The 12,053-nt window shown below is 55.1% G+C and overlaps 1 protein-coding gene across 1 annotated transcript in view; it reads right to left on the reverse strand.

Annotated features, from left to right (window-relative positions):
- TG (thyroglobulin) overlaps positions 1-11,769 on the reverse strand; it is a 231,540-nt gene extending 219,771 nt beyond the window's left edge. Inside the window, exons 1-5 of the mRNA XM_062189445.1 lie at positions 11,703-11,769; positions 10,480-10,588; positions 9,417-9,514; positions 8,389-8,592; positions 7,897-8,056 (exon numbers count right to left, since the gene is read on the reverse strand). Coding sequence (XP_062045429.1) covers positions 7,897-8,056; positions 8,389-8,592; positions 9,417-9,514; positions 10,480-10,588; positions 11,703-11,769 — 638 coding nt within the window. The remainder of the gene's footprint in view (positions 1-7,896; positions 8,057-8,388; positions 8,593-9,416; positions 9,515-10,479; positions 10,589-11,702) is intronic.
- Positions 11,770-12,053: the final 284 nt, after the last annotated feature.

Below are 12,053 nucleotides of genomic sequence, written 5' to 3' on the forward strand. Positions count from 1 at the left end.
CCATGAGCCTGGACCAACCAGTGCGTGTGCGTGTGAGCGTCTCGTGGGATGACCGCTCCCTTTACAGGGACACAGCTCTGTGTCACAGACACTGGCACACGGTCGACGCTCTCCTTGGGGAGACCAGACAGTTTCAGAGCCCCCTGGGACGGAGAAGCAGCCTCATTTCCCAACAGCAAATCCTTCGAAAGGAACACTTCCAGTTCCAGACTTGGAAGAACACAGCGTCATCACCACATGGCTAAGGAGGGCTACACGTCCCTCTCACAAGTCAAGGGACTTAATCACGCTGGGCCTGCAGTGGCTGTAGGGCTCACCATCTCGGCTCCCTGGGGGTGACAGGAAGTTAAGCTATGGAGAGCCGGACGGAGGAATTCCCGCCATGCGCAGGGATTCGGCAACAAGAGGGGAACTTCTCTTGATACAGCATGGCGGGCTTTGTTCTCATCCCCCTGCAGCCAGTGCGAGAGGCCCACATAAGAGGCATATACCTGTGCCTGCAGACATAGCGCTAAACAAGAGGCCAGCGGAAGCAGCAGCCATAAACCCGGAGAGGGCTGCGGCCTTGTGATCTCTGCTAGCAAAATATTGAAAACAACCTCAGCGTCCAAAGATGGGAACATTTGGACGAAAACAAGTGTAAATCTCACCAAGGAAATAAAATGCCACAGTTGGTGGTGGTAATTATAAACTCTAGGCGAAAGGAAACGTGTGTGACCTTGTGTAGACAGTCAGACATGGAGGTAAAAGATTGGGTGCAAAAGAATTTGAAATCCATACGAATGTGGAATCTTCAAAAAGTTCATGTAAAATGCATTGTAAAAACAACTCGCATGGATTTCAGAAGTTTTTGTGCCAGGGTGCACTTCTGGCCTAGCAGTTAAGACCCGCACTTCCCGTATCAGAGTCCTGGGTTCAGTACCCATCTCCGGCTCCTGACGCAGCTTCCTGACAACGCAAGCCCAGAGGCAGCAGCGATGGCTCAAGTTTAGGTTCCGGCCCCTCCGGAGACACCTGGGTCGGATTTCCAGCTCCTGGCTCTGAGCTTGGGTCAGCATCGGTTGTCCTGGGTATTTGGGGAGTGAACCAGTGGAAGGGCGCTTTCTCCCTGTCTCTGTGCTTCTCAAATAAATACTTTTTTAAAAAATCAGAATCACTCCAGAAAGATGTAATTTCTACATTAAAAAAAAAAGTTCTGCATCAAAATAAACATCCTTTAATTCCATTTTCCACAAACTTTTGAAGGCCCTTGTAAAATGGCCTGCACACACACTACAATTACCAATTACTAAACTATTACTAGCAGGCAATTGATGGCCTAGTCGCTCCTCGAGCCCCAACATTGTAACACAACAAGTATTAGCCAACTTAATGGAAATCAATATGGATATTATGGATACTTTCTTCTGTCCTACTGGTCTGTTATGTGCGTGGGAGTTAAATAAAAAGGATGTTACAATGGACGTTGTGGTGCAGCTGGCTAAGCCGCTACCCAGGATGCCTGCATCCCGTATCTGAGTGCCGGGATTAACTCCGGCCACTCCACTTCTGCTCCAGTTTCTCACTAATGTACCTGGGAGGCAGCAGATGATGGCTCCCATGCTTGGGTCACTGTCACCATGTGAGAGGCTCAGCTGAAGTTCTCGGATCTTAGCTTTGACTTGGTCCCTCCCCAGCTGTTGTGGGCATTTGGGGAGTAAAGCAGTGGATGGAACATCTCTGTGTCTGGCTCTCCATTGCTGTCATTCTGCCTTTCAAGTCGATCAATCTTTTAACCAAAGAGTGTCGTAGCAATTGAGCTGCATAATGGAAACTAGAACCTTGCTTTGTCTACTGGCCGCTAACAAGGGGTATATAATAAAAATTTGCTCCATGGAACCTGGAAATTCAATTCTAAATGTGCTAATAATGAATTTTCCTATCTGCTGAGCTGTATGTTGTAAAACACCACCCACAAAATGTGTACTATCTTTGGCCCATTTACTGCTCGTTACTCTCTTGAAAGGAAGCTGGTGTTACTGCCCTCTCCATTTTAGAAATGAAGAAGGTGAAGTTTGTGGGTCACCACCTCGAAGCTGTACTGAGAACTGGGGTCACACCCTGGCTTTATGCACCGCCTGATGGCTGTCTCTCAGTGGTGGCACTCAGTGGGTGTTTGGCGGTACCTGAATCCTGCAGGCCGTGTCACTCCTCCAGCACTCTAGGGTGCGTATCCAACACCTCATTTTTCCTGGCATCTCATCGACGTATTCACGTGTCTGGATAAATGCATTGCCCAGACCCCTGGCTGGCCTGAAACCCAACCCAGCCCAAGGCACAAGAAATGTATATTACTCTAACTCCGTGCTCTGCCATTTCAACCCAGGATTCAACCTCAACCATCTTGGCTCGGGGCAGACACGACCTTCAGGGTGTTGATCTGAATCCCACCACTCTCTGGTCAAAGCCCTCGGCTTGGGGTTGGACATAGCGCTGTTTGCATAGACCTTCGTCTGGGTGTCTTCCCCCATCCTTGGCCTTAGCTAGAAGGAGGGTCCTCCCACCTTTCCCAGGAAGACCACCCTAAAGGAGCTACTGGCACATGGACTCCAGGCCCGTCTGCTGTTCACTTCCGGTGCAGACACCCTGCACTGTCATCGTTAGTCCCCCCTCACCAATTCTGTGTGTGGTGAGAAGAGCTAAGGGCCCGCGGCAGACACAACAGAATGCTAGGCCTGCCCTGGCCACACAGGAGCATCACTGCTAGTTCCTAGTCACCAAAATAGCAAGAGGTGGTGCGTTCTCAGACACTACACCAAGTGCTCTCCACACCTTAGCCCATTTCATTCTACAAAAGTCCATTTTACAAATGAGGAAGACGGGATTCTGGTTGGGTCAAGCCCACCTGGTCAGGACCAGGGCTGGGGATCCTGAGTCACTTCCAGTGCCCTTGCAGCCCTGGTGGGTGGCCGTGTGGTGAGCGTGGTCTTCCCAGAGCGCCACCCTGCAACCAGCAGTGACTTCAAGCTCTGGGGCCCTCTAATTCCCTGTGTTCCCACAAACCGCTGTGACACTGTCTCCCTTTTATGGCTGATTTCTGAAAGGACATCACCATCTAGGAATTCTAGAACCTTCCCCAGCGTAAGAATTAGCGCTGCTGAGGTGGTTTCGCTGTTGCTTCTCCTGGTGTCGTTGGTAACTTACCGCCACCAGGGCACCAGGCCGTCTGCCACGCTTTCAGCCTCCTCCTTAGGAGACCCCTGACACTGCTTCTACCAAGGAAATCGGACCAGACAGCCCTGGCTCCATCCTGGCTTATCCTTGGGCCGCCTGGGTTTAAAACTTGTTCGTAGCCAAAGAATGCTTCCGGAAGCAGTGATCTGGAATGGGATACTTTTTTCTTTTCCTTGACAGGCAGAGTTAGACAGTGAGAGAGAGAGACAGAGAGAAAGGTCTTCCTTCCATTGGTTCACCCCCCAAAGGGCTGCCACGGCCAGCGCGCTGCGCTGATCCAAAGCCCAGAGCCAGGTGCTTCCTCCTGGTCTCCCATGCGGGTGCAGGGCCCAAGCACTTGGGCCATCCTCCACTGCCTTCCCGGGCCACAGCAGAGAGCTGGACTGGAAGAGGAGCAACCGGGTCAGAATCCAGCACCCCCAACCAGGACTAGAACCCGGAGTACCAGCGCCACAGGCGGAGGATTAGCCTAGTGAGCCCCGGCGCCGGCCTGGAGTGGGATTCTAAAACCAAGAATAGCGATCGGATCAGGGGAGAATGGAGGCTGGAGAACCTTTCTAGAAGGATCATTCGTAGCCTTCCAACCTCAAGGTGGGAGACAGAACCCTGCGTGCAGGCAGCAGGGAAATGGAAATGGCCGTAGCCACAGAAGGACTCAACAGGCTGGAGAAGCTCATAGAAATCGTAGCTAAAAGACAACTGGATTCTGGTGCAAAATAGTTTTCAAACCCATGCATGATTTTTTTTTTTTTTTTGTAATATGCATTTCCTATGAACTTCTTATTGACCCTGTCTACCAGCGTGGTAGAGAAGGCCGGGTCCCGAGCAACTCAGTCTTAGAAAAGCCGTGAAGATCCTGCCTCCCTGCCTCTTCCGGGCAGCAGCCTTGGGAAGGCAGTGGTCTGGGCGGCAGCACCAGACCGGCAGGTTACGCGGTCCCCTCTGGACTTGCATCCTTGATGGCGACCCAAGGAACAAACTTCCTTCTGTCCTCAGTGGGGGGAGACCTATGTTCCTCTGAGAACCCGACTTGTTTCTAGCAGGTGGAAACCGCATAGCTGAGAGGATTTTATCTTTTCTCTGGTGCTAGGAAAGCACAGGGTAGAAAATGCAGCCCTCGCGTGCGTCACCACCTCCCAGGGGGCCTGGTGTGCGCCAGGGCTGCCCCTGACTTCTCGCTTTCTACTCTCACTTCGCCTGCCCTGGGTTTTCCTCTCTTTTCCTTGTTGGACATGTTGGAATAAAGGCGGAAGATAAAAAAATTAACAAAATATTTTAAAATAACAATAACGTGACTGGTGGGAAAGGACGTTTGCTTTTTGTTGCGTAAAAAAGCTCAACAGGCTAATCCTCCACCTGCGGCGCCGGCACCCCGAGTTCTAGTCCCGGTTGGGGCGCCGGATTCTGTCCCGGTTGCCCCTCTTCCAGGCCAGCTCTCTGCTGTGGCCCAGGAAGGCAGTGGAGGATGGCCCAGGTGCTTGGGCCCTGCACCCACATGGAAGACCAGGAGAAGCACCTGGCTCCTGGCTTCGACTGGCACTGCGCCAGTCATAGCAGCCATTAGGGGAGTGAACCAATGGAAGGAAGACCTTTCTCTCTCTTTCTCTCTCTCTCTCTCTCTCACTGTCTATAACTCTACCTGTCAAATAAAAAAAAAAAAAAAGAAAGAAAGAAAAGTCACCAGCCAGACATACGTGGTGGGCGGTGGCCTTCTGCAAGGGGCTCCAGGCCTTGCTCCAAAAGGGCAAACACGGTGGCCACATTCAAGTGCAAATCATCCCCAGACACGTTAAGGACTCTCAGCAGCTGGACTCCCAGCATTCCCAGGGCCCCGTGAGGGTAAGCCAGCCACCTTCCACCACTCCTCCACTTGGGTTCCCCAAAGAAACCCCATCAGATTCTACATTCCCAACTTCCCAAGCTCACCCTTGACCTAGGGTGAAGTGGAAGCCTAGGAGCTGTCCACTTGTATTCCTCCAGCGTGGGTCCCACCAGGAAACACCTCTCTACTCACTCATGCTCTCCCCGCCCCTCGCCCCAGGCAGCGCCGTTGCTCACTTCCAGCATCCACTCAGCTCTCTCTTCCCTCCAGATCCATTCCTTCCCAAACCCAAGACTGGTGGTGACTAGGATACTTCCTACTTCCTCTGCGATACTGGAGAGATACATGAAGTAGTCTTTGCTTCTCTGAGATGCAAATGCAACTAGCCATCCTGTATTTTTTTCTGGCGAGCATTAGCACTAAACTAAGACTACACAGCACCTTCCACCCTTGGGGGTTAGGGCCCTGAGCCTGGGACTACTCCATTCAACATAGATATCAGAAAACCCCTGATTACAGCTGCACTTCCAGTAACCAACCATGCACTCCTTCCCACGACCTTCCTAAGCTACAGTATGCTCCAAGGCATGCTTGCTTACAAAAAGTAAGGATCCTGTTTCAGGAGTGAATTTGTTTTAATACAATGGGCTCTTCTGAACTTTTTACTTTTAACATAACTGCCCTCTTGTGGAAGTATCTGTGAATTGCACCTCATCCTCAAAGTGGTACCCACAAGGTTCCTTGACACATTATCTATTTGATGAACACTGGTTGTTGTAGACCTACGTGTGCAAGACTCTGTGCTATGTGCTTGGGGTGACAGAGATGAGTGGAAATAGTAAAAGTGGTGAAAGTAAACTGATAAAAGGAACCAGAAAGCTCTAGTGTACACTAATTACGCTTCCCTAGGTGAGTTCCCTGACCTCTGCCTCACACCTCTCATTTGTATGCTAGAGACAGTAAGCATCAATTAAAGTAGGTAAGAGGATGTAACATCTGTGGCCAGTGCTGTGGCATAGTAGGCTAAGCCTCCACCTGTGGCACTGGCCTCCGGTATGGGCACCGGTTTGAGTCCCGGCTGCTCCACCTCCGATCCAACTCTTTGCTGTGGCCTGGGAAAGCAGTGGAAGATGGCCCAAGTGCTTGGGCCCCTGTACTCATGTAGGAGACCCGGAAGAAGCTCCTGGCTCCTAGCTTCTGATCGACTCAGCTCCAGCCATTGCGGCCATTTGGGGAGTGAACTAGCGGATGGAAGACCTTTCTCTCTGTCTCTCCTTCCCTGTCTGTAACTTTACCTCTCAAATAAATAAATAAATAACCTTTTTAAAAACAAAAGATGTAAAATCTCCCATTTGTAGGAAGCATTGGGTCTGTCAGACTGAGATCTGTGTGTGCTCACAGGAAGGCCAGCCCTGGGCCTAGGGACAGAAGTACCCACATTTGCTGAAACTGGCTGCTGCCAGAGGACTCCCTGCAGGTGAATGAAATGTAGAGTTTAGTAAACCTGCAAAGGTGTCGCAGATGCGTTGAGAGGGCCAATGATGACGGGCACGCTGCAGGCCGCTAACGCACTACCAAGGGCATGGCAGTCACACACAAGAATGAAACAGATGGGGTCTGGCATCTGGGAACAGAGGACCCGAGCACAGGAGGCTGTGCCCCGGGTGCTAAGGGCGCAGCTCCAGCCCGGCTTCCTGCTGCCATGGGCAGACTGCACAACCTCCGACCCTGTTCTTCTCCCTGGGAGTTCAGAACTCTGTGTTGGGGGTTGAATGCATGAAATTCCTGCTGGTGAACTAGGCTTCTTCCTACAGAAAACCGGAAGGATCACAGGGTGTAACCGAGGGCAAGCTCTCGGCTTTTAAAACCGCATGCAGCCCAAGCAAAGCTTGTGCACGGGGGCCACTCCTGATGCAGACTGCCAGCCTGCGCCTCCCCCAGACCAGCCCGTGAGGAGTTCCGCACTCTCCCAGAGGGAGACACTGCTGGACTGGGAAGCCGGCTGCCGAAATGCTGCCTTCTCCGAGAGAATCCTCATCAACAGCCAGAGACTCCCTCCCTTCTTCTCCCACCCAGAATGGTTCAGTTGCACGTGAAGTCTGCTGGGAGCTCCTTCACCCTCAGCAAGTGGCCGTTGTGAATAGCAGGAAGCTTGCCTGGCTATCCCGGCCATGATCTACAACGCAGCTCCATTTATAACGTCACCAAAGTTATTCGCATGCAGACACACTGTTTACAAAGTGCTCTAAGTACGATCATTTCTGAAATATGATCCCCGTGTGGCCATCTCTGCGACCCCGTGGCACCCTTGACCTTCAAAGTAGCCCAGGAGGACAGCACAGCAAGCGCCCCCTCATATTTGCACCCTCTGCACCCCTTAGTCCCCTACAGACCCCGCGCGATTGTAATCACATAGGCGCACATAACGGATCTGTTTTAATTAGGTATGATGCCTGCGTTAGCTGTACTTTGCATCTCGTGCCCTGCTACGCTGTCATACTATCCTATGGAATCCTTTCCAAGGCAGCTTTCCTGGCTCGAATGCATGCTCTTGAGTGGCTGCATACATGTCACCTGGATTCCGCTGTCCACCTTTGGACCATCTGTCACTTGCTCCCAAGCTTCCCGCGCAGCGAAAGGTGACTCAGTAAACCCCGGCTAGGGCACATGTCTCTATTCTGAGAGGTGTTCTGGCCCGAAGCTACATATATTTTTCATTGTAGCAGTCATGGTGGTCTAGTGAAAGATGTCGCAGCCCCCGGGACACCCATCGGAGGCATGAGAGCAAAGCACCATCGCTCCTCGCCACGCTGTGCTGGTGACACTCAGAGTCCCCAAGGCCGAGGCCCAGCTCCCCTTACCTGTTGTAGCTGTGGACCAAATCGAATACCATCATGTCCGTGGTGTTGACGAACTTGCACTGCACTGGCATAAACTCGCCATCCGCCGAGCACTGCGGAGGTGACCTGTCTCCCACCCCGTGCAGCAGGCGACGGTTTCTTATCTCACAGCTCCTTGGACCTACGTGTTTTCACGACAGAGGTTTAGACTGAGGTAGCAGCAGGTGCATACTGGGGGGGGGGGGGGGGAGTGGCTCAGTGACCCAGGTCTGGGGCGGGAGGCTCGTGACCCTCAACATGACACCTTGCATGAGCATCTAAGGGGCAGCCACAGAATGCCCAGTGTCCACCGCACGGAAACCCCAGGAGGATACCTGCAGTCACAACGTTCGCATTTCCCTTCATCAGGGTCACGTCCAATCAGGGCGACCCAATCCTTTGATTGACAGTGAGGAAGGCTGCAACCCCGCCCCGGCAGCGCAGGTGCCCTGGGGTCGGGGTGGGGGGACTTACATCGCGTTGGCCGCCCCCGCTGGCGCGTCCCGTACACCTCCATGCCCTCGGCGTCCACACACCAGCACTGCGCCTGCCACACGTCGCACTGGACGGGCGAGTAGTCCCCGGAATCCAGACACTGAGGGAGGTAGGATGTGGCCGTGCTGTTAAGGTAGCCGCTTAGCAGGATCCGCTGTTTCTGTAGCTGGCAGAACGACAGGCCTGGGGCGGGGGGCACAGAGCGGCGTCAGGTGCATGGGACAGAGAATCTGGCAGGACTCCCGTCCCCACAGGGATCCGGCTGGGAGGACAGGGCCGGGCCCAGGCCATGCCGGGGGCCGGGGCAGCAGAGGCCAGCTGGTCTCAGCAGCGCCACACCAGTCGCCCACACCGCCACAGCGCTGGCACTGCAGAGTGGAGAGGCAGGGAGGGAAGGCCTGCGCCCAACAGAGCTGTCTGAATGCAAGCGATTTCTGCACCTGCTCGCTGTGTGGCCTCGGGGAAGCTGCTCCACGGCCCTGGGCTTCTCTCGCACCTCTGTGGGGTTGAGAGACAGCTGCAATGATGTGCCTGGTCATTGTCCCCTGTTCACCTGCTGTGTGCCGAATCCTCACAGCAGCACCCGGGGGCAGAGCCCACTCCAGGAGGAAACGTAGCTCGGTGAGGCAGTGTGACCAGGCCAAGTTTACACAGCTGGAGAGGGCGAGGAGCTGCCTAGACCCAAAGCTACCAGGCCGGCCGTGAAAAACCAGTCCCAGAACACAGCTTGCATGCCCTGAAGGGGAGCGTTCATTTTAGGCTCCTGTTCCCACCACGCTAATGGACCCTTGTGTTAGTGGACTCTGGCTCCTTCCATGACTCACCATAGTTATCATCTAAGGGATGGCTTTCGGCCAGGTCCCAAATTTCAGAACTGTCTCCTATCTCCCACCACACACGAGAAGACAGCTCCTAGCTTCTCGCACCAGGCACAGGACACTTGTGTGGGTGGGGGCACCTGTCCAAGCCCGTGGCTCACCCCCACCGAGCCCCACTCTGGTACTCACAAGCCGCGGGTCTCCCCGGCTGCCTGCTGCCCGGCACCTCCATGCCCGCGGCGTCCACGCACCAGCAGGAGCGGCCGTCGTTCTGGCACTGGACGGGCCTGAGGGGACAGACACAGCAGGTGGCAGGGTTACGCTCTTGGCTCCCTGCCAGGTCACCTTTTTCACTCGCCTTCCTCCAGGCTGTGGCTGGTTTGGATGAGAGGATAAGGTGGAGAGCAGCGGGTGCCTTGCGGAAGGAAAGACCTTGCGCTTCTGCCCTGCTGACACCTTGTAGCCTCCCAACCCCAGCATCCACTCGCCAGCCAGCCTGGCTGCCGACGTCGAGACACGTGCCCCCCCAGGGGTGCCAGGGGCAGCTCCACCCAGCAGGTGCCCTTCGTTGATCCGAGGCTGCAGAGGGTAAAGGTGGTGCCTCTTGGGGGAGCGTGGGGTCAGGAAGGCTACATGGGGAAGCAGGTGCAGAGGGTCAGGCCAGGCCTGGGGACGTCGGCTCCCCAGGGAGAGTGGTGGCTAAACTGAGACTTGAGAGGGTGGGGGCCGGTGTATGCCGATAAAGGAAAGAGCAGACGCAGAGCTGCCTGGGCATGGGTTGGCCTTGGAACTGGAACTGGAAATGGCCGGGGTCAAGCACAGAGGGACCTGGCAAGGCCAAGGGCTCCTCCTTAACCCCTTCCTTGCCGCTGCAGAGATGTGAGCAGGACCGGGGCTGGCCACATCTTTGCACCCTAGGGAGTATGGGGGAGTCCTGCGGGGACCAGGAAGAGCGTGTGTGAGATGGTGTTGGGGAAGGAGGTCAGATGTTGCCAACAGCACGGCCACAATGGTGGAGTTCCCTCCCGGCCCCCCAGCCCCGTGACTACAACAGCACGGGCACAGACTGCTGCTGCCCAGGAGGACACTGGGAAGAGGGGGAGGTGCCCTCCCCCAATCCCAGACATGGAAGGGAAAGATGGGATGGCAGTGGGCAGTAGTGCATCCTGGGAACTCACAGGGGCACCTTCCAAATAGCAGTAGCCCAGGGTGCGGGGTGGGGAGAGAGCCTTGAGGACCTGGAGAGCCTTACCGGAAGCTGCCATCCTCGGAGCACTGGGGAACGTAGTCTGCACTGCGCAAGAAGGCCCTTTCCCTCTGCTGCTCACACGGGCGAAGTGGCTGGGCGTCCACCTGGTACTCTATGAATGGGGGGAGGCCAGCCGACGCTCAGAGCTGGGTGCTCTCTGGGCTCAGGGCACCAAGGTGGGCCCTTAGCACAGAAGCCCGTGTGGCGTCACCAGCATTCCCTATCACAACGTGGTATCCATCTCTCAGTCCCCAACACTCCCCGAGAGGTGACAGGTGGTATCTCCATCCACCCATGTGGCATCAACCAAGATAGGCACCTGCCCAAGGTTATGGCCAAGGCAAAGCCAAAGATTCCAAACTCAGTCCTGGGAGCCCGCCTCCCTCTGAGCTGCTGTCATCTAGGGTCAGAACACCACGAGGGAGTTGTTCTTCAGTTTATCAAGCCTTCCCTGCCGAGTGCAGGGGAATAGAGACTAATGAACCACGTATTCTCCAGCGAGAGGTGGTGGGAGCTTCAATATCTTAGAAATCCTAACTCGTGTTCTTTGCTTGTGTGTTTTGATTTGTTTGGCTCCCTTCCCAAATGCCAGCAACAGCAGGGGCTGGGCCAAGCCAAAGCTCCGACCATGATCTCAATGCAGTTGGCCCACAAGTGTGATGGGGGCTCCCTGCCTGAGCCATCACCCCTGCCCCCCAGGTCAGGAAGCTGGAGCTGGGGCTGGAATCCATAGTGCGTACTATGGGATGCAGGAGTCTTAGCATCGTCAGACCAGATGCCACGGCTCATCCCCACCAAGCCCCACTCTGATGCTGAGGCTCGGCACTTCGCTCCATGTCACACAGGCAAGTGACTGAGCCGAGGATAACACGGGTCCCTCTCACTTCAGGGCTGCCACGTTTTCTACTCTGCCCGCTACTTCTTCTATACCTCGCCTAGATGACACTGACTCTGGGATAGCTGTGGGGATAAAACACCAGGGTTGGTGCCAAAAATCTGCGAGAAGGGGAGGGGAGGGGAGCCACAAGTAATTAGAAAGATCTGGTTTCCCATCTCCACCCCGCCTCAGCAACCCAGCTCGCCTATCTGAACCTCCCGATTCCTATGGAAAGGAAAGAGCACATAGCCGCACGTCCAAAGGCCCTGAGGCAGAGTTCAGCTGGCGCTCTGAGCCCGAGAGCTCCCTCCCCACACCCCTGCTCCAGGGCCTCGGCCTCAAAGCTCACCAAAGATGTTGGCCCACACCAAGCAGGGAGAGGCCAGCAGGCTGAAGACCCACAGGGTCGGGGCCATTTTCCTGGCCCCTTCCTGGACTGAAGGCACAGAAGCCAGCAGCCTCGCTAGGGCCTCTGTCCCGGGCCGCTTTATAGGGCTGCCGCTGGCACTGCCCTGCTGCCACGGGCGCTCAGGGAGGCAGCCCCCACCCTGTCTGCTCTGCTGGTCACAGGCTGCTGCCTGCACCTGCGCCGGCTCCCCCTGAGCACACTTGTGTGAGCAGTGGGGCAGGAGGGCCTTGTCTACACTGCGGGGGAACGAATGGAGTGGCTTTGAGGAGCTGCTTCTCAGGAAAAGAGCTC

The sequence above is a fragment of the Lepus europaeus genome, chromosome 4 (assembly GCF_033115175.1).
Source record: "Lepus europaeus isolate LE1 chromosome 4, mLepTim1.pri, whole genome shotgun sequence".
NCBI classification, from domain to species: domain Eukaryota; kingdom Metazoa; phylum Chordata; class Mammalia; order Lagomorpha; family Leporidae; genus Lepus; species Lepus europaeus.